We start from the raw sequence: 18,757 nt of genomic DNA on the forward strand, positions 1-18,757 counted from the left end.
TCTACCTGTTTTAGCATATGTACAGTTAGCTAATCTGTATGACCATTAAGAGACTAACTGAAAATAAGAGTGGGGTCTGTACTGATCTGTTAAACCTTTAAACTGTAGTCAAAATGTTACGAACCTCTACAATTGTTCTAATGGCCTTTCAGAGCATTTCATATTTCATTAAATTAGACACCATTATTCATAATCATAATGAAACGTGATTTTTAAATAAGGTCTTAATGAGTTTGTAGAGTGACCTTTCTTCAATGAACCGTGGTGCAGTCCATTTATTTTAAAGTAATTTAATGAGGTATGGATGTGTGACTGCTGCAAGCGTTTCTGCAGGACTGAAAAAGCCTTCGACGGCAGAGTCTGCTGAAAATACATAAGGACAAATGCATTGTTTTATTGTTTTTATGTATTATTGTATGGTTTTTTTTATGTATGAAATATGCTGAAAATGTCAAATCCTGCCAACATTATCCCAGAGTATACTGTATTTATTGCATTATTAGATCAGATGGGGTGATAAGGGATGAGTTGCTGACACAGTCAACGGCAGGAGATGATGATTATCATATAGATCATCAGCCATATCTCTCTGCTGAGAGCGCTTGTGTGCAGGTGAGAGGCTGTGCTGTCTCATTATAACACTGTCAGGAACAATGCAATACTGTAAAGTCCCTCAGTAAAACCCAGCAGAGCTCTGATGATAACACATCTGCAGTAGACATCAAATTAAACACACATGATAGATGCTTAATTCTCTCCCTATATTATGTTTGATTATATTTAATCTGAATCACAACACACTTATGTTGTTACAATTCATGTGAAGCATGTTATTCACATTATAATATATGACTTGCAGGATCTTATGATAATATGACAAACCAAGTGTGACTACAATGTTAGTCATTTATTTGGACAAAATTCATAATTTCTATACAAATGAGATCACAAAATGTTTGGTCGCTTCATACAAAACTCTACAGTGCAATGACACATTTCCAGGATATGTTCTCAGAATATATATATTTTTGCTTATATATTAAACTTTGATTGGAATGAATTTAAATATATTAATGATGAATAAATTATTTTAACTTCTTTAAAAAAGTATCAAGATTATATTCTACCCTTATAAGCACTTAGCACATAAGCACGTGTTCTCTTCAGGTTATAGAATCACAAACATTTTATTTGAGAGCAAAAACACTCATTTATAAAAATTAAAAACAAAACTAAACTAAAACATTATGTATTTTAATACCTCAAGTTTCAATTCAAGTAAAAGGGTTGTGTTAATCATCTGATTTATTAAACAAAAATTAAATTAAATTAAATAATGTGGACACTAAAGGCACAACTAACAATCTATGAATGCCATTGCATCATATAACATAATATCAAACCAACTGGCAGTTATTGAAGCTTTTCAAACAAAACATTTAACAAAATAGGTCAAAGTTTAAAAATAAAAAAACTGTATTTGAACAATTAAAAAAAGAGAGAGATCAGAAATTTGTTGGGATTTATATGACAGAAGAGTGGGTGTACATTATTAAGAGAAGTACTGTGACACTGTGACACTATTTGTAAGATGTTAATGATCATATATTCATAAATTAGTTAATGCGAATCTCCACAACTGTGAATATTGTGATAGGACACTTGTGTGAACCTGAGGAAAACTGACTTCAGACATCTACTAAAAACACATTTCAAATGCAAAAATGTTTCATAATGTCATAGTTTGTTTGCATATGTCATTTGGTTTGATATTTTGATTTCCTTGATATAACATTCAGACTTTTGTTTTTGGGGTCACTGCATATCCTCACTCCTGCTGCTGAATCAGCATGAACCCACTCACTGCCAAAGGGTGGTGTTGATTATTTGCCTGTAGATAATCACACATCAGCATCGCTAAGACCCCGGATCTTCAGGGTCTGCAGGCTGCGATCTCTTTGGCCATGAAGGAGCTGTGATGTAGGCTGGTTTTGACCCTCTTCTCCCTCTGCCGGCGGTTACAGAACCAAACACGCACCACCTCCTTCTCCAGATGGAGACCCTCTGCCATCCGCACAATCTCCTGAGATGATGGCTTACTCTTCTCCACAAAATTCCTTTCTAAGGCTTCCTTAGCCCCAAGACTGAGGGAGGAAATTAAGAACTAATTAGGTATTAATTAGAGGGAAATGCTGATATAATGGCTTTTGTTTTTTAGATCAGATTCCTCATTTACCTGATGGTTGTTCTCCGTTTGCGTTTACGCTCATGCATGCCCATCTTCTCATTAAAAAGAGCTGATGAGAATCACAAATTAGAGCTAGGTATTTTAGAGCCATCTTGTGTTTTCATTAAAAACTCTGGGATAACGGTATGATAGTGGTAAATAAATACATAAATGATCTCACTCAGGAGTGTGTTGACTCACCACCGGCTTGCTCAGCCTCCTCCAGCCACTTTGCCAGGATGGATTTGAGCTTGCAGGCGTTTTTGAAGCTGAGCTGCAAGTTCTCGAAGCGGCAGATGGTGGTTTGGCTGAATTCAGAGCCGTGCACAGCCGCCAGGGCTTCACCCACATTGGTCTGTGTGTAACCTGTCAATCACAGCTAAAAGTTAGGAGAAGTTTTAACCCTTGTGAAAAAGAAGTGTGCTTAATCGTATTGAATGTGCACTTTTAATGTACTTAAAATCTTAAAAATAGCTAATTTAACATTCCCTTAATAGTTTCTCTAACGTTCACATAACCAGGAAAAAATGTTTTTTAAATCATTTTGAAAAATGGAAGTTCTGGATGTTCTAAAAAAGTTTGAGGGTTTATGTTTCATAACACACATAAGTACCAATTCTAAGAATTTTTTTTTATATATATTCTGCATTAAGTCTCGTTTACTTGTGCTGATTATTTTGGTCAAGAGTTGCCCATTTAGGCAGAGAAATGACCAAACAAATGTCAAACAAACAAATTGTGCAGCTGAATGTAGATAATAGCTCAACAATAGACTGCCACAGAAATAACTAATAGAAACTAATCAGCTAAGCTAAATAAACTAAATATGATGCAGCAATGTTTTACATAAGTATATAAAACATGGTCCAACCTAGTTTGATCCTCCTCAGTTTGAAGTCATTAGCAAACTTCTCCAGTTCACGGATCTGAGGTGAGTCCATGTCAGGCGGCTCTTCCAGGGGCCGGCTTTTCCTGCGCAGCTCCTGCTTGATGTCACCTAGAGTGGGTTCGTCTGTGAGCAGGGCCTGGGGCAGCGGCGGTAAGCTGTGGGTCAAAGCACAGGAGCCCCCACCCAGACTGTGCTCTGGGAACTTATAGAGGCGTGGAGCCAGAGCTCCTGCGGGACAGGACACAAATGAAGGTTTGATTTACTCAATTATTGTCTTTTCAGCATCATTACAGGTACCCAAGGACGTTTATCATTAAGGGACACTGAATTATTTTGCTGTTACCATAAAATGTCAATACCAATTTACTTCATATAAAATACAAAAATTAAAAAAGAAAGAAATTAATAAAATACATCATAAAAATACACAAGGCTGTGTGTTAGAGCGAATAACTGTTCAAGGAGATCAAAATCTAAGAATATCTAACATAGAATATCTGTGTTTTGTGACAGTTGTTCATGAGTCCCTTGTTTGTCCTGAACACTTAAACTGTCTTTTGTTCTTCTGAGAAATCCTCCAGCTCCTGCACATTCTTTGGTTTTCCAGCATCTGCTGAATATTTGACGGCTTTCCAGCAGTGACTGAATGATTTTGAGATCCATCATTTCACTCTGAGGACAATTGAGGGACTCATACATAACAATTAAAGTGAAAATATTTACTGATGTTCAAGAAGGCAACACAATGCATTAAGAGCCGGGGGTGTAAACCTTCGAACAGGATAAATGATGTGTACATTTTTCTTATTTTGATTAAAGATCATATTACTCATAGATCATATTAGATCATAGTATATCACTGCTGGAAAGCGGTCAAATAAGCAGAAGATGAAAACCTTCAAAGAATGTGCAGGAGCTGGAGGATTTCTCAGAAGAACAAAAGACAGTTTAACTGTTCAGGACAAACAAGGGACTCATGAACAACTGTCACAAAACATGAAAACAGTCGTGGATCATCCAGGTAACCACTCACAGTATTAAGATTTAAGGGTATGTAAACTTTTGAACAGGGTCATTTTTTTAGAAATTCAGTTATTTTGTATTGTGGAGTATATATAAACATCTGTTATGTGAAATAGCTTATTTAAGACAGTACTAAATAAAATATAACATGCAATTTTCATGACCCCTCTTATTTAGGGGTCTTTTTGCAAGGGGTATGAAAACTTATGCACTTATGCACATCTATCTATCTATCTATCTATCTATCTATCTATCTATCTATCTATCTATCTATCTATCTATCTATCTATCTATCTATCTATCTATCTATATACATATATATGGGGGGATTTAATGTTTTAACAATAAATTGATCTGCATCTCCCTCTAGTGGCTGGATATATTCAGAGCAATATCACTTCTGCTTCACACACACTGTATTCAGTTTTGATTATGTTTGAAGGGTAGTTTAATTTCAGTGGCGAGAATTCTAGAATCCAACAGGCAAATCAATGTAGCCTATTTCTTTTACATTAAGAGCATGCATAATGCATAAACATTAATATGATTCTATTATAGAGTTATAATCCAGTACAGGCAAATGTGAAATCAAAATATTCAAATGTCAATGCAAGGGTTAATTATTTTCTTTATTGATTTTATTTAATTATTTTTATCTTTGGACAATAAGGATCTCTTCTGTATGCATCACTAAACCTATAAACGCTACAAACACTTGTTATTTCTTGCCACAGACACTAGATGGAAGCACAAATATGTTGAAACGACCTAGTAAACGCTCACATTTCTAGTAGCGCAAGACAAGTGTGGCACAAACACACTAGACACCAGCACACGCTGCTGTCATTGTCATGGATAACCATTTTTCTCTGATGATATATTATTTATTCTGACTGACTTTGCAACTTTTAAAATATGTACACTTGGCTGTTCTGTTTGTCAGCTCTCAGTAGGAGTGAATAACACTGCAAACACCTGAATGTCATGGGGTTTGGAGGTTTGGATTTAAGCACAGGTTGTACCTTGCAGTGAGTTGGCACTGTTGACCATGTTGGCATGAGGCATGCTGCAGGTCTGCAGGATGCGGGTCTGAGAGATGCTGGCAGAGAGCATTTCCTGTGCTGGAGACAGAGATCATACATCATTAACACACTCACTCACTCACTCACTCACTCACTCACTCACACACACACACACACACACACACACACACTAAAATCTGTGTTTCTGTGTGTGTGTTTATGATGTACAGTAATACATATGCACAGATTTGGCGCACTTGTGTAACTTGTGCAGAACATGACGTACCTGCCATCATGCCGTAGGTGGTCTGCTGGTTGCTATAGTGACATGGGGGCATTGGGTAGTGCAGGCTGGCTGACGCATTGCCCAAAGCAGAAGCGGACAGGTGCATATGAGAGCGTTTGGACGACTGGACCAGAGGGAGACCTGAGGGGACTAAACCAGACACTAATATCAGTGATACAGACAGACAGACAGTAGTGCATATACAAGATTGGCATTGAAATGATGCGATCAACCTTTGATCCCTTATTAAAAACACCCATTGTTTTATCCAGAGTGCCAGCAGTTAAATCCCCAGATACACTAACCACCACATTATGATAAATAACTCTTCAAACTTCAGAAAGCTGACGTTCCCAGCCACTTTCCGCAGGTGTAAGCGGGACTGAGTTAACAGAGGGCATATGTGCATGAATAAAAATGCCAAAACATTTCATTTGAGAGTTTTGCATCTTCTGGCTCAGAGCCTGAGCTGAATTGCACAGTTCAATAATTATGCATAAGAACTATGATTTACTTTGGTAAACAATGAGCAGAGATTTGAATCAATTCATTGAGTTTCTGACAAGACTTTCACTTATGCTCTCTCGCGTGTGAGACAAAACCGGGACAGAATAAGTACATGATCATTTAGCCATCAACGTGTCAAAGTAATAATATGGCTGCTTTGATAATTATCTTTGAAGAAGTAACAGCTGTGCAAATTGAGCTGATTAGCCACGTCTATATAATTTTGACTTATTTCAACAAATTACTGTTTGTCTTGTCTTGCTCCCGATAGTGACTGTGAGAGGTGTCACTAAAAACCATCTGACAAAACACACACTACCTTTCAAAAGTTTAGGGTCAGTCAGAGTTATTCTTTTTTTAGAATTTGAAAGAAATTAATAGTTCCACTCAGCAAAGATGCATTAAACTGAAATTTCAGTAAAGACATTTATAATGTTAAAAAAGTTTTCTATTTCAAATAAATGCTGTTATTTTGAACTTTCGATTCTTTAAAGAATCCTGAACTGAATCAGTTTTCAGAAAGTATTAATCAGTTTTTAACACTGATAATAATTTATGTTACTTGAGCATCAAATCAGCATATTAGAATGATTTCTGAAGAATCATGTGACACTGAAGACTGGAGTAATGATGCTGAAAATTCAGAAAACAGTTATTTTAATATTAATATTTCAAATAAAGGCAGCCTTGATGAACAAAAGCAACTTTTTTTCAAAAACATTATACAATCTCACCTGCTCCTCTAATTTGAATCACAGTAAAATACGTGTTTCTGATTTGAAAAGACATTGTTCAATGCATTATACTTTTGTGATATTTCTCCAAAAACATTTCCCCTGGGATAAAGAGATGTGATCTTTGGAAAGGTCACTTCCTCAGAGTGAGAGTCAGATGGATTGTGAGTGATGACAGCAGTGAGGACTGGAGATAATATCAAATAATATGTGAACTTTAGGGTCATATAGACTAGGTCGAAAGGACATCCGCTCATAGTCCAGTGTCTCTCTCTTTCATCATCACCTTGAGCTTGTTCTGTGTTTTTCATAAAAACCTTGAAGGAAAGTATTCCCACTGGACAGATGCTATCATGGCAGAGTTGAGAATGATCTACAAAAGTACAATTTTCCAACTTATTTCAGATGTAATGTTTGCATCCTCTTTAATTAAAGAGTTTTTTTTTTTTTTTTTTCATTTGGAAATGTTTCATACAATAGTGATTTATTTAGTGCTATAAGATTTTTTTTTTTAAAGAAATTGATACATTTATTCAGCAAGGATGAATTAAATTGTTTAAAAGTGACAGGAAAGTCATTTATGTAAAAAAAAATACTTCAAATAAATACTATTCTTTGAACGTTCTATTAATCAAAGATTAAATAAATCGCTCACAGTTTCCACAGACATATTAAATAAATACATCTATTCAGCAAGGATGCATTAAACTGATCAAAAGTGACAGAAAAGTAATTTATGATATCAACTTAAAAAAAAACTCAGTTTCCACAAAAATATTAAGCAATATTAAACTGTTTTGAACATTTAAAAACATGTGAAACTGGAGACTGGAGTAATAATGCTGAAAATTCAGCTTTGCATCAAAGGAATAAATTGCTTTTTTTCAAATATATTAAAATAGAAAACAGTTATTTTCAGTTTTAATAAAATGTAACAGGTTTTACAGTATTTTGGGTGAAAAATGCAGCGTTGGTGAGCATAAAAATTTTACAGACCCCAAACTTTTGAACTGTAGTGTGTGTGCATTTAATTAAATATATAAATTAAAAATGTTTAATCTATAATTACAGTGTTTGATCGGTTGTGAATCACTGTGTGATGGTCCAAGAGCATCAGATTTACCTGGAGGCACCATGTTGGTGGCGTGGCTGGTGACGGGCAGACAGTCTGCAGCTCCGGTGTGATGCATGAGCAGCGGCAGAGCAGCCGAGTCTCCGCTCAGAGTAGTGAAGCAATCAGTGGTGCTGAAGGCCTGGCAGGTCATGACTCTAGATCTTCACCTCAGGGTCTGAGTCCTGCACACGAGGCATCGGCACACCTGTGTGACACGAGCAGGGCGTGTGCAGGTATTTATACTGAGCCCCTCAGACCCCCTCATCCCTGTTAATGAGCTCTTGCTGTTAACAAACCATGACGGCCCGCTGAGGCAAAGCTCTGGTAATTAGGGCAAAGAGGTGCAATCTGATACTGTCCACTTCCACTGTGTGTGGCTTCCAACAAACACCAGCGACAGCTCTGACAAACCACGGCTTATGGGACTTAAGATTAATTAGCCGTTTAAGGATGTGTTTACATCTACATTTGAGATGCATAGAGGGAATGTGTCCAGTTGCATAAGTATGGAGTTATCACTGAATGTATGACACGAAAAAAAAAAATGCATGAGTATTAAACCATAGTATAGTAATAAAGAATAAAGAGGAGCACATGAATATTTATAAATTATATTATATTTATAAATTTCTAACATGTCCATGTTTTTTAATTCAACATCAATATTTTACATTAAAATCACACATACATATACTGTATGTTAACTGAAACAATGGTTTGGTATTTCTTTACATGAAATTTCTGTGTTTCATGATTATTTTTGTGTTTCATGATTATTTACAGTAAAGATTTTGCTGAAGGTCTACAATATATTTGTGCTAATGGGGCATGTTGTTAAAAAAGGTCAGTGTGTGATCAATTCATATTTTATATTAATTATGAATTCTATTATAAAATAAAAATATTAATTATTTTCTAGCCACCATTGGTGGAATTGATATTACTATTATTATTATTATTATTTTGCTTTTTTGTTAAGCCTCCACTTGTTCTTGTTCAAATACGAAACTACAAATATGTTTTTAAAAGAACAAATATTTAATGTATTTTCTCAATTAATGTCATAAGTGTATATAGAATAAAATAGAGGAGCTGAAACATTTTTAAATTAAATTTAAATTAATTAAAGCATGTTAAACTGCTGATAAATTACAGAATGTAAAACTGCATTAAAAAACACGTTAACCATTCACTTTTTTATTATTATTTCTTTAAAAACTATGATAAACTTGAGTGAGCTATTAATGGGGCATGTTGTCACAAAAGGTCAATGCAGAATCAATTAATATTTTAACTAATTTATTTTCTGGGAGCAAGGGTGGAATAATAATAATAATAATAATAATAATAATAATAATAATAATACTTTTTGTTACAACTTTATCATACATGCCTATTTTTCTCCATTTTAATGACTAAAAAGCCTCCACTAATTCTTTTAAAAGAAAGAAGAACTATGACAAATGTTTTTAAAAGCACAAATACTCCATGTACTTTCTCAATTAACATGAGGTCATAAAAAGTATATGAAGAATAATTACAGAAGAGCTGAAACATTAAAAATTTTAGATTAATTAAAACATGTCAAACTGCTAATGAACTGCAGAATGTCACACTGCTTGACATTTCATTTCAAGCATTCAAACAATGTTTAATTTAGTTTAGTGAAACATGCTTTGGCTTGATTCCACACGAGTGTGAATGTTTACTTGACCGGTGTGTTGCTGGCCATCTGGTCACTGGACAATTAGTTTGTGTTGTGTGTGTTCTGGCACATTCATTTGTTTGTTAACATAATCTCCAAAAGCCCTAGTCTTGAGACAGAGATGTTGTGACTTGCTTTATTTGTGATCATCTAAATTACTCTGCTTAGCTGAGCAGGTGCCCATCTGCAGGCTCAGGTACAGCACAATAGTTCACTTCAGCACAACATCCTGAGTCTTCGTGTTGCCTGAATTAAAAATTAATCACCTGAATATTCCCCCTTTGCAAACTGAGGAGGATGTGGTGAATATTTCTCATCAGAGTTGTAAATTGTTGTATATCAAACACAAATTTTTTTTTTTACTTTCTTCTGGCATCTCACACACAATGGCTGATTAATAAATACTGCAGAATTGTAAATTAAGGTCTTAATCGTGGATTTTAGCGATGGAAATGCACCATTATATACCCATGTCTAGATTTACATGTCATGTAATCATTTGAGTGTTCAAACTTAAATTCAAAGCATAATCTGAGTGGGGAAATGTTTTGACTCATACATCCCTGACACAAACTCCAGATCCACTGAATCCGGTGCGGATTCCTGTTCAAATGACTGTGTTACACCTGTAGTTTTTTCCATACACAAAGGTAAATATGACTGTACCTTTAGCCAAGTTTTGAAACCATAGGAATGTATACAATGGCAGCAACAGAAATATAATAAAATAAACAAATGTACAATAAATAAGGACAGTTATTAAAGGGGCTATATGTATGAATTTTCATACCAATCACTTTTATTGCCAATGTGTGGACAACTTGTAACAACACTTAAAAAACACGATCTTCCCTGAATTCTTAGGCTGTCATATGAAAGCCTGTGGACTGATTTCTATGTGAAGGATTGGGGATGTTTTTGCCGGGAATATCAGAAGGATGTGACGAGAGCTTCTCTTCCATTATATGACATGTGAAATTAATGCTTTCACAAAGATCAGCATAATCCAGAATGACTACTGTAATGTCAATGTGTCACGCAAAGAAAAGGGATCAAAATAGTCTTACTTTATAATCAAACGTCGCTGTCCGATGAAAAACCACGTATGTCCATTTTGCAGATTTTGAGATTTTTTCGACGGATTGAATGTCCAGGTTCATTTCCGTATACAGTATGCTTCACATATCTAAATGGCCAATGAAAAGTTGTGAAATCATGTCATCTGATTTTCACGTATATCCATTTGGTGTCAAAGCTGTCATCACGCCGCGTATCTCCCGCCCCTGTGGAAGCATCTCGCCGGTCTCGTGAAGTTTCATCGAAGCTCAGCACTGGATAGCCGAATAACACTGTGAGGTAAAGTATCAGCAAACGTTTGTTTTTGACAACTGTTCTCAAGTTATTATATATTTAATAAAACTAAGACGTACGCTATTTAATAAACTGAGCGTATTCATCTGTCAATATGAAACGCGACTTGGCCATTCTAATTAATAATCGGAAGAACGCGTATCGACCACCGTTACTGTAAAATATGCACGTATGTCCATTTAAACTCAATTTTGGCCAAATGTGGATTATATCATTACACTGGCAAGAATATGGTTACATGTAAAGATGCCATACCAAGTATGACAACGCTACGTTCAACTGCTTTTGAAATACGGTGTTTTTTCACACATACTCAAAAACTATAATAAAACTATAATAACACCTCAACTTTACACAAAATATATATAGTCTTACTTTATAATCAAACTATCATAACGGTGTAATTTTACCTCATCTTTCGACATAATGCCGGTAAACTGCAGAGCTGGTTCAAATATATCCACATCACTATGATCAAATGCTTTCTTAACTGCTGTTTTCTCACCTCTGTCATTTTTGTCTTATGTTTATTTTGTTATTGAGTGCATCATATTTGCATATTTATCTAAACGCTGCTCTCAGAAGCGTGGACGGTGTCTGGGATGTTCATTAACAATATTGCTGCAAAGGTATTTCAGACTTATTTTTAACTTCTAGCCATGAGGCCAAGGGAGAGCATTTATGAATGGCAGTGCCATGTGACAGTAACAACATGACTAGTCTCAGCAAGGGATTCGCTCATTTCATGTTGACCGTGCATGTACTGGATCTTTTCAGTAAACGGAAATGATTAGTTCATCTCTTGAGTCTTCGGGTCTGAGTCGTTTGTTCTTTTGTCACGTCATGTGACAGCAGTATTGAATACAGAAATTAGTAAATAATTCCAGTCGTCCTTATAAACACACACATAGTCAGTTTTTTAACAGTCATGTGATGCATTTCTGGTTTCAAATTGTAGCTTTTTATTTCTTTTAATTTATACTTTTGTGAATTTCTGTCATGATGCTTCTTTTTCATAACATTGAATGTGAGTAATAAAGAGTTAATTAATGCTTTCAACTTTATCCGTATGATGGGGGAAATCACTGATAAAGTTATTAAAGGGATAGTTCACCCAAAAATGAAAATTTGATGTTTATCTGCTTACCCCCAGGGCATCCAAGATGTAGGTGACTTTATTTCTTCAGTAGAACACAAACTGAGATTTTGCTTTTTTTTTTTTTTTTTTCCTTCAGTCTGTCAGTCATATAATGGAAGTGAGGGGGAATCACAGCTTTGAGAGTCAAAAAAACATACAAACAGCCCGTGACGATACATTGATGTGTAAAGACACAAAATGATCAGTCTGTGCAAGAAACTGAACAGTATTTATATCGTTATTTACCTCTAATTCACGCGATTACCAGCAGGCTCATGACTTACGGCTGTAATAGCAAGAAGAAGAAGAAGACGCGTCAGGACAGTTCGGACATTGCGGAAAACAACAAAAAAAAACATAAATAAATAACAATCACATTTTTGCACAGACTGATCGTTTTGTATCTTTACACATTCTACATGGAGCTGTTCACAACCTTGGACTCAGAACTATCACAATATTGATGTCTAAACATAGTGCCTTATGAATCTGAGGTGGTCAGGTGATACAAGTTGTAGCTCTCAGAAAACTCCAGTTCACTAATTGTAATTACTAACAAACTGCATCGCCTCAATGAATTAATTGTTTCGGTTTCTCATAATTTGGCCTTGGTTGCATTATAGGTTATTTTTCTTATTCTAAGTGTGATCAAAGCTGCTTAATTAGATGTGTTGGGGAATTTGGCTCTTAACTTGTAAACATTTTAACTATATTCTGCTGAAATGAATGAAATGACTTAAAAAAAATTGCTAATTTGTTCACTTAACGGCAACCGGAGCCACTCAGTAAATCCATCCAAACTTCCCATCAAGTGTGCACAAGTGCAAGCACAAGCTAATAAGTTGCTGGCTGCAGTTCACTTAACGGCAACCGGAGCCACTAATAACAATGGTTTCTGAATTCTACATAGCCCCTTTAATACTACTAACTGAAATAAACAGTTCTTAACACTAATAGTAACACACTAATTATAATATAGTTTGTTAGTCTATGTAGTCTAATTTGCAATTGCAATTGCAATTAGTTCCAATCCAGGCAGAATTTAGAGTCAAAATACTTTTTTATCCAATCAAATAATAAATGGTGCTAAAGTTCATAGTATTTTAAAGTGTTGTTTTTTATTCAAATTTTGAATGTTTGAATTTTTATTTTTCCATTTTAAATCTAAAGTTTTAGTTATTTTGTTATGGGGTTTTTAATTTTTATTAGTTTTGATTTTTAAAATATGCTTATATACTCATATAGTTTATGTATTTTTTAAAGAACAATGATAATTTTTTTTACTTTTATTTCAGTATTAAGTTTAGTTAGTTTTAGTAGATCAAATTAAACTAAAGAACAATGATAAATGTTGCCTTTGCAACTAGCCGACATAAAATAAGCATATGTTTTTTAAATGTTTTTCATTACATTAATTTTATATTCAGTTACTTAAAAATAAATCTGCCTTTTAGATGTCATTTGTTGTTTAAAACTCATATGACTGGCTGAAAAACAGCTGTGGTCCCATGAGTAAAAATGACAAATGTATAATATCATGTACTAGCAGGGTGCTCTGTGCCAGCAAGTCATTGAGAGAAACACTAACACATGCTTTCTCTAGTTATTGTAGAAAGCCTCCTTAGTGAAAACAAACACAGTATTTTTCTAAGTGCCACAAAGTTCACATTTTTTTGGAGAGATCAACCTATGAATAGCTTCAAAAATGTTTTAACACCAAATTAATGACATATTTAACCATTAACAATTTGATGAAATAATTGATGGCTGAAATTCTAAACGGATGAAGTACTAAATAATTACATTACCAAGAAAGTAAGTTTTATTAAAAATGAAGTATTATTGACAGTAAAACAGTCTGATTTGTAACTGCAGTAAGTCCTGCAGTAATGCGACAGCACTTTCAAATCCTCCAGCCTGTCAAAAGAAGTGACCAATGGAGGTGAATGCAACACATGTCCCAAGTGAGCTGGTGACTGCTCTTAAAATAACCCCTATTGTAGCTACGAGCTTCTGTTGTGATGGAGGGTGAAGCAGAGAGATAGATGAAGAGAGAGCGAGAGGGAAGAAAAGCAGAAAAGGGAAGACCAGTAAAAGCAGGCTTCAAGCACAGGATTAAGGAGACCGTGAAGAAGACCCTTTCCCATCAGAATGAACAAAGGACATGTGATTTGAAGAAGTAAGACCATGTTCATTACGTCTTACAGGTAAATCCCTGCATATTGAGTCCTCGTAGCCTGTCAGAGTAACCAAGCACGGCTGCACAAAGCCCCTAAACTTAATTAATGCAGGGGGCATGAGCTGAGGAGCAGTGCTCGGCCCCTGCACCTGTCCTGACCGGGTCCTCGCCCCAGCCTGACATACACACCCCTCAGTCAATGATCCAGCCCTGCAGTGGGAACATGAGCATCACACACCTTCTCACAGGTATCACACCCGTCTAACCCAAGACACACTCGTACTGTACAGCTTCCTAATTCTGGAAATGTGTGTGTGGAGAAACATCCTCTGAATCAGTGCTTCATGATTAGAGGGTCGTGACCCCAAAATGGGTCACAGGTCTGTTGTGATAAGGCCACAGACAGCAGGAAAAACAATGCTGCCAATAATACGATTCAACTATAACAGTACAGTTAGGAGACAAACACATTTTCCATTTCTTTAGTTTTTGTCCTCAAATCAAACTATTACATTTATTTGATCAAAAATACTAAAAGCATTGGAATATTGTGCATTATTGTTATATTTAAAAAAAAAAAAAAACATTTAAAATACATATAAATGGAAGTTATTCCCGTGATGTAAAGCTGAATTTTCAGCATCATTACTCCAGTCTTCAGTGTCACGTGATCCTTCAGAAATCATTTAATATGCTGTTTTGATGGTCAAGTAACATTTATCATTATTATTATCAATGTTGAAAACTTATAGAGAAATATCTTTAGATTTATTTATTGATTTTTCAGGATTCTTTGATGAATAGAAAGTTCTAAAGAACAGTATTTATTTGTATTTGTTTGTATTTATAATGCAGTATTGGTGAATAAAAGTATATACTGTATATTATAAAATAATATTATATAAAAAAATCTTACTGACCCCAAACTTTTGAACAGTATTGTGTATTTATTATTTATATATAATTTATTTTACTAGTATTTTATTTTTATATTATTTATTCATTCATATACAGTATATACATATATAAAATCCAATACATATTAAATAAATAATATATTATATTATTTATTTATATACTCTCTGTGCATGTGTACCTGGTATTACTTACGTTATGAGGACCAAATGTTCCCACAAATATAGTAATAGCAGTAAATTTTGACCTTGTGGGGACATTATTTTACTTTTTTTTTTTTTTTTTTTTTTTTTGGTCACCATGAGGAAAACAGCTTATAAATCATACAGAATTGTTGTTGTCTGAAAATCTAAAATAGCAGAAAGTTTTGGGTGAAGTGTAGGTTTAGGGTCAGGATTGAAAATACAGCTTGTACAGTATAAAAACCATTATGTCTATGGGATGAACCAATAAAACATGGAAACCAATGTGTGTGTGTGTCTGTGTGTGTGTGTGTGTGTGTGTGTGTGTGTGTGTGTGTGTGTGTGTGTGTGTGTGTGTGTGTGTGTGTGTGTGTGTGTAAATGTTTGATTTTAGGGACATTTATATTACCTTTTCACTTTACACTGGATTTCTAGTATTTGTTGGACTGTCAGGAATTATAACCAGTGATTCTGGAGGATCTAAAAAGAAGAATCAGGAAGCAAAAACACCACCAACAACAACAACAAAAAATAAACTTTATCAATAAACATTATTTACTGAAACTTATCATTACACATAAGGGTTAATAGGAAGAAAAACTAGTCTTCTAAGGGCTCTCAAATCCAGGAGTTACCAATCTGAATCAGTCTGATGAAAATTTTACAACTGAATCACCATATGAAGACTCACTGAACTACTCTTAGTTTCTCTGCCACCAAGAAAGCAAAAATATGTTCTCTCTTTATCTGTATACACGCATAATCATCATTTGTATGCAAGTTGTTTGTTGACAGAGCATATATGTGGGCTAAATTTGAAATGTAAAAAAAAAAAGCTAATTATTTACAGTGGACTGTGAAAATTAAAATAGCTTTTATGTCTTTTCATTTGTTCATTATAGTTATGTGTATGTCTCTAGATAATAAAGCAGATGCGTGGTAGTTTGTTGTCTTATGGTCATTCATTCATTCATTCATTTAAATACAGTAGCTAAATACATCAGACAGTAAAGACCTATTTTCAGCACTAATGACATCAACAAATAAATCCCTACGAACATAGGGTTTTTGTTGCAATACTGTTTGAACAATTTTGGTCAAATCTGGTTCACAAAGCGAATGGCTAATCTAAATGCTTGTATTTTCCATTTCAAATGAGCATAAATAAATGAGCACTATCAAAAAAGCAAGTGTCAAATGTTCAAATTCAAACCATTCCTGCTTGAAACATTTTTATGCATTAGGAAACATCTATAAATTCAGATCTGAAGTCAGCCAGCACGGATCTCACAGTTAATAGGAAATTAAGGAAGAGATGGGCTGATTGTTAATTACATTGCTGAACAGTCATTACCCCTGGTTTTTACTCTCAGAGCGTGTGATGAGAAATGCTAAATTTGTAATTCTAAAGTGCTGGAAGAACGTCGCTTACTGAGTTTCTCTTTCACTCTTTAGACAGGAGCTTGCAACTTGTGCTTGTTTCATGCACATTAAGCATGTGACTTTGGCTGTGATGAATGTCATCTGCAAGTAAACAGGTCAGAGCTCAGGAGCAAAGCGAATTGAGCAGCCTCAGTTCCTTAATTCATTATGCAAACATGATCTATTGCCAAACAGTGTACTGATGAATATCAAGAGAACCAAGTCCTGAAACATCTGCCGAGAGGGATCAGTCATTCAGACTTCAATGCATAAACAAGCAAAACCGAGGCAATAAAGGTAATTTCATCAGTATATTCAACATCAGCCCTTATTCTAAAAGGTTAAAGCAGAAATCCAGCTCGCTATAGTGACCACATCGGTACACATGATTTTATCAGTTATTTAGCAAATCTGATTTCCACTTGTTTGCTCTTATTTAGTTCATGAATTGAATATTTTAAGATAGTGTATAAACGCATTTTCATTTGATGTACTGTATAGCTCTATGGTAAAGGTACAAAAGCTGTTACTGGGACAGTACCCTTTCAAAAGGTATACATTTGTACCTTTTTTACCCCTCAAGGGTGCATAATGGTACAAAGATACTGCCCCAGTGACAGCTTTTGTACAAGCCCTGAGCCTTTAAGACACTGTAAAACATGGGCAGGTTTATTGAAAATTAGTTTGTATTAGATTTTTTGTTTTTTATAAATTATCTCATATTTTTGCAGCATATTTGTTTTGCATGGTTTGGTATAATATTACAGTTCATACAAATATGTGTATAAAAATGTTCTTTGTTTTCACTCTTGGGGCCTTTTACTAAATCATGAAAACATTCAAGAATAAATCAAATTGCACAAAAGATAAACATACTGAATCAATTAGTTGAGTGACTCTTATTGTTATTATTATTATTTTATAAAAAATGGAAAAAAGGACCTACCTCTCAAGCAGAAACTGACTTTTTGTTCTCTCTGTAATTTTGCCGTGGACTAAAGAGCATCCAAAAGCACCATCGGTACGACAGTCTCCTCTTCTCAACAAACTGAACTGTGCTGAACTCGCCCCAGGCATTGCATTTACAATTTCTCTTTTAAAAAAAACAAACTATTTTTTAGATAAATGTGATGTTTAAAGAGTTTTAGCGGAGCTCCACCTGTTTGAAACTTCTCTCTCAGCCTCACATCTTTCCCCCGTGAGCATCAGGTTCTGAAGTTTGAATGTTTACTTATGCAGCTTCAAAATGCTTCATTCATACCCTCTCCATTTTCATCATGTGTCCAGTCTGTGCAGGTTACAGCGTTCGGCTCTAAATATTAATATTTGTGAGTCAACAGCAAGTCAATCTTGAAATGATTATTAATTTTATTCAGTTTTTCTTGACAACTTCCTGAAAATATTTCACTTGCTATTGCATTTTCATAATTTGTGGGGAAGATGTACATACTGTGTATTTTTATGAAAATGAGCAAAATCGGTAGATATGTAATGCAATGAATGGTGACAAGGATGAAATTCACAGCAAAATCGATTACATCCACATCATCCGCCGACGTAAGATGGAAAAATTTAGAAATGGTTGGTAACTAAGCAACAGGCTGAACAAGGAATGCTTGCTGCTGTGGACGGAAGATACACGCTCTGCATATCATGCTGCTGTCTACCAAAGCACACTAGATAGTAACCTATCTACATTTTTAGAATTCTTAGGATTTCCTTTGTTTCTCTTAATGTATAGTGGACAATAACAACTGTACAATTTAGGATAGGTATTTATAATGTACCAGGTTTTACAAAAAGTAAAATTCTGAAAAATCTGTCATCTACCCAGAAAATATCTAGTTAGGGTAGATGACCTTCAAGAACAGACAGCAGGTAAAAGTGGTTCAGTCACAGTAATAAAGGCTTTTCCAGACAATGTCTACTTGTGAACCTCAAAAGGATACTTCGGCACAGAACAATGCTAATTCATGTCCATCAGAAGATTCGGAGCACTCAACAACAGCCACAGAAAGGCCCTTTGCATGACTTCAATTCACT

General features: G+C 34.9%; 1 protein-coding gene across 3 annotated transcripts; it reads right to left on the reverse strand.

Moving 5' to 3' along the window:
* Positions 1-815: 815 nt before the first annotated feature.
* Positions 816-17,924, reverse strand: LOC109074945 (pituitary-specific positive transcription factor 1-like). 3 transcript variants are annotated; one of them, XM_042763312.1, is made up of 9 exons: positions 17,661-17,923; positions 15,702-15,772; positions 7,812-8,007; positions 5,448-5,597; positions 5,162-5,260; positions 3,099-3,344; positions 2,429-2,593; positions 2,237-2,297; positions 816-2,144 (listed from the first exon to the last, which is right to left on the reverse strand). In XM_042763312.1, the coding sequence occupies exons 3-9, from the start codon at positions 7,951-7,953 to the stop codon at positions 1,934-1,936; spliced, it is 1,074 nt and encodes a 357-aa protein (XP_042619246.1). In that variant the 5' UTR covers positions 7,954-8,007; positions 15,702-15,772; positions 17,661-17,923; the 3' UTR covers positions 816-1,933. The 3 variants fall into 3 exon arrangements, with proteins under 3 accessions (XP_042619246.1, XP_042619245.1, XP_042619247.1); XM_042763311.1 differs by lacking the exon at positions 15,702-15,772; XM_042763313.1 differs by lacking the exon at positions 15,702-15,772 and having other exon boundaries at positions 2,051-2,164; positions 17,661-17,924.
* Between the last annotated feature and the right edge of the window lie 833 nt (positions 17,925-18,757).

Source organism: Cyprinus carpio, chromosome A9 (assembly GCF_018340385.1).
Source record: "Cyprinus carpio isolate SPL01 chromosome A9, ASM1834038v1, whole genome shotgun sequence".
In the NCBI taxonomy this organism is placed as follows: Eukaryota; Metazoa; Chordata; class Actinopteri; order Cypriniformes; family Cyprinidae; genus Cyprinus; species Cyprinus carpio.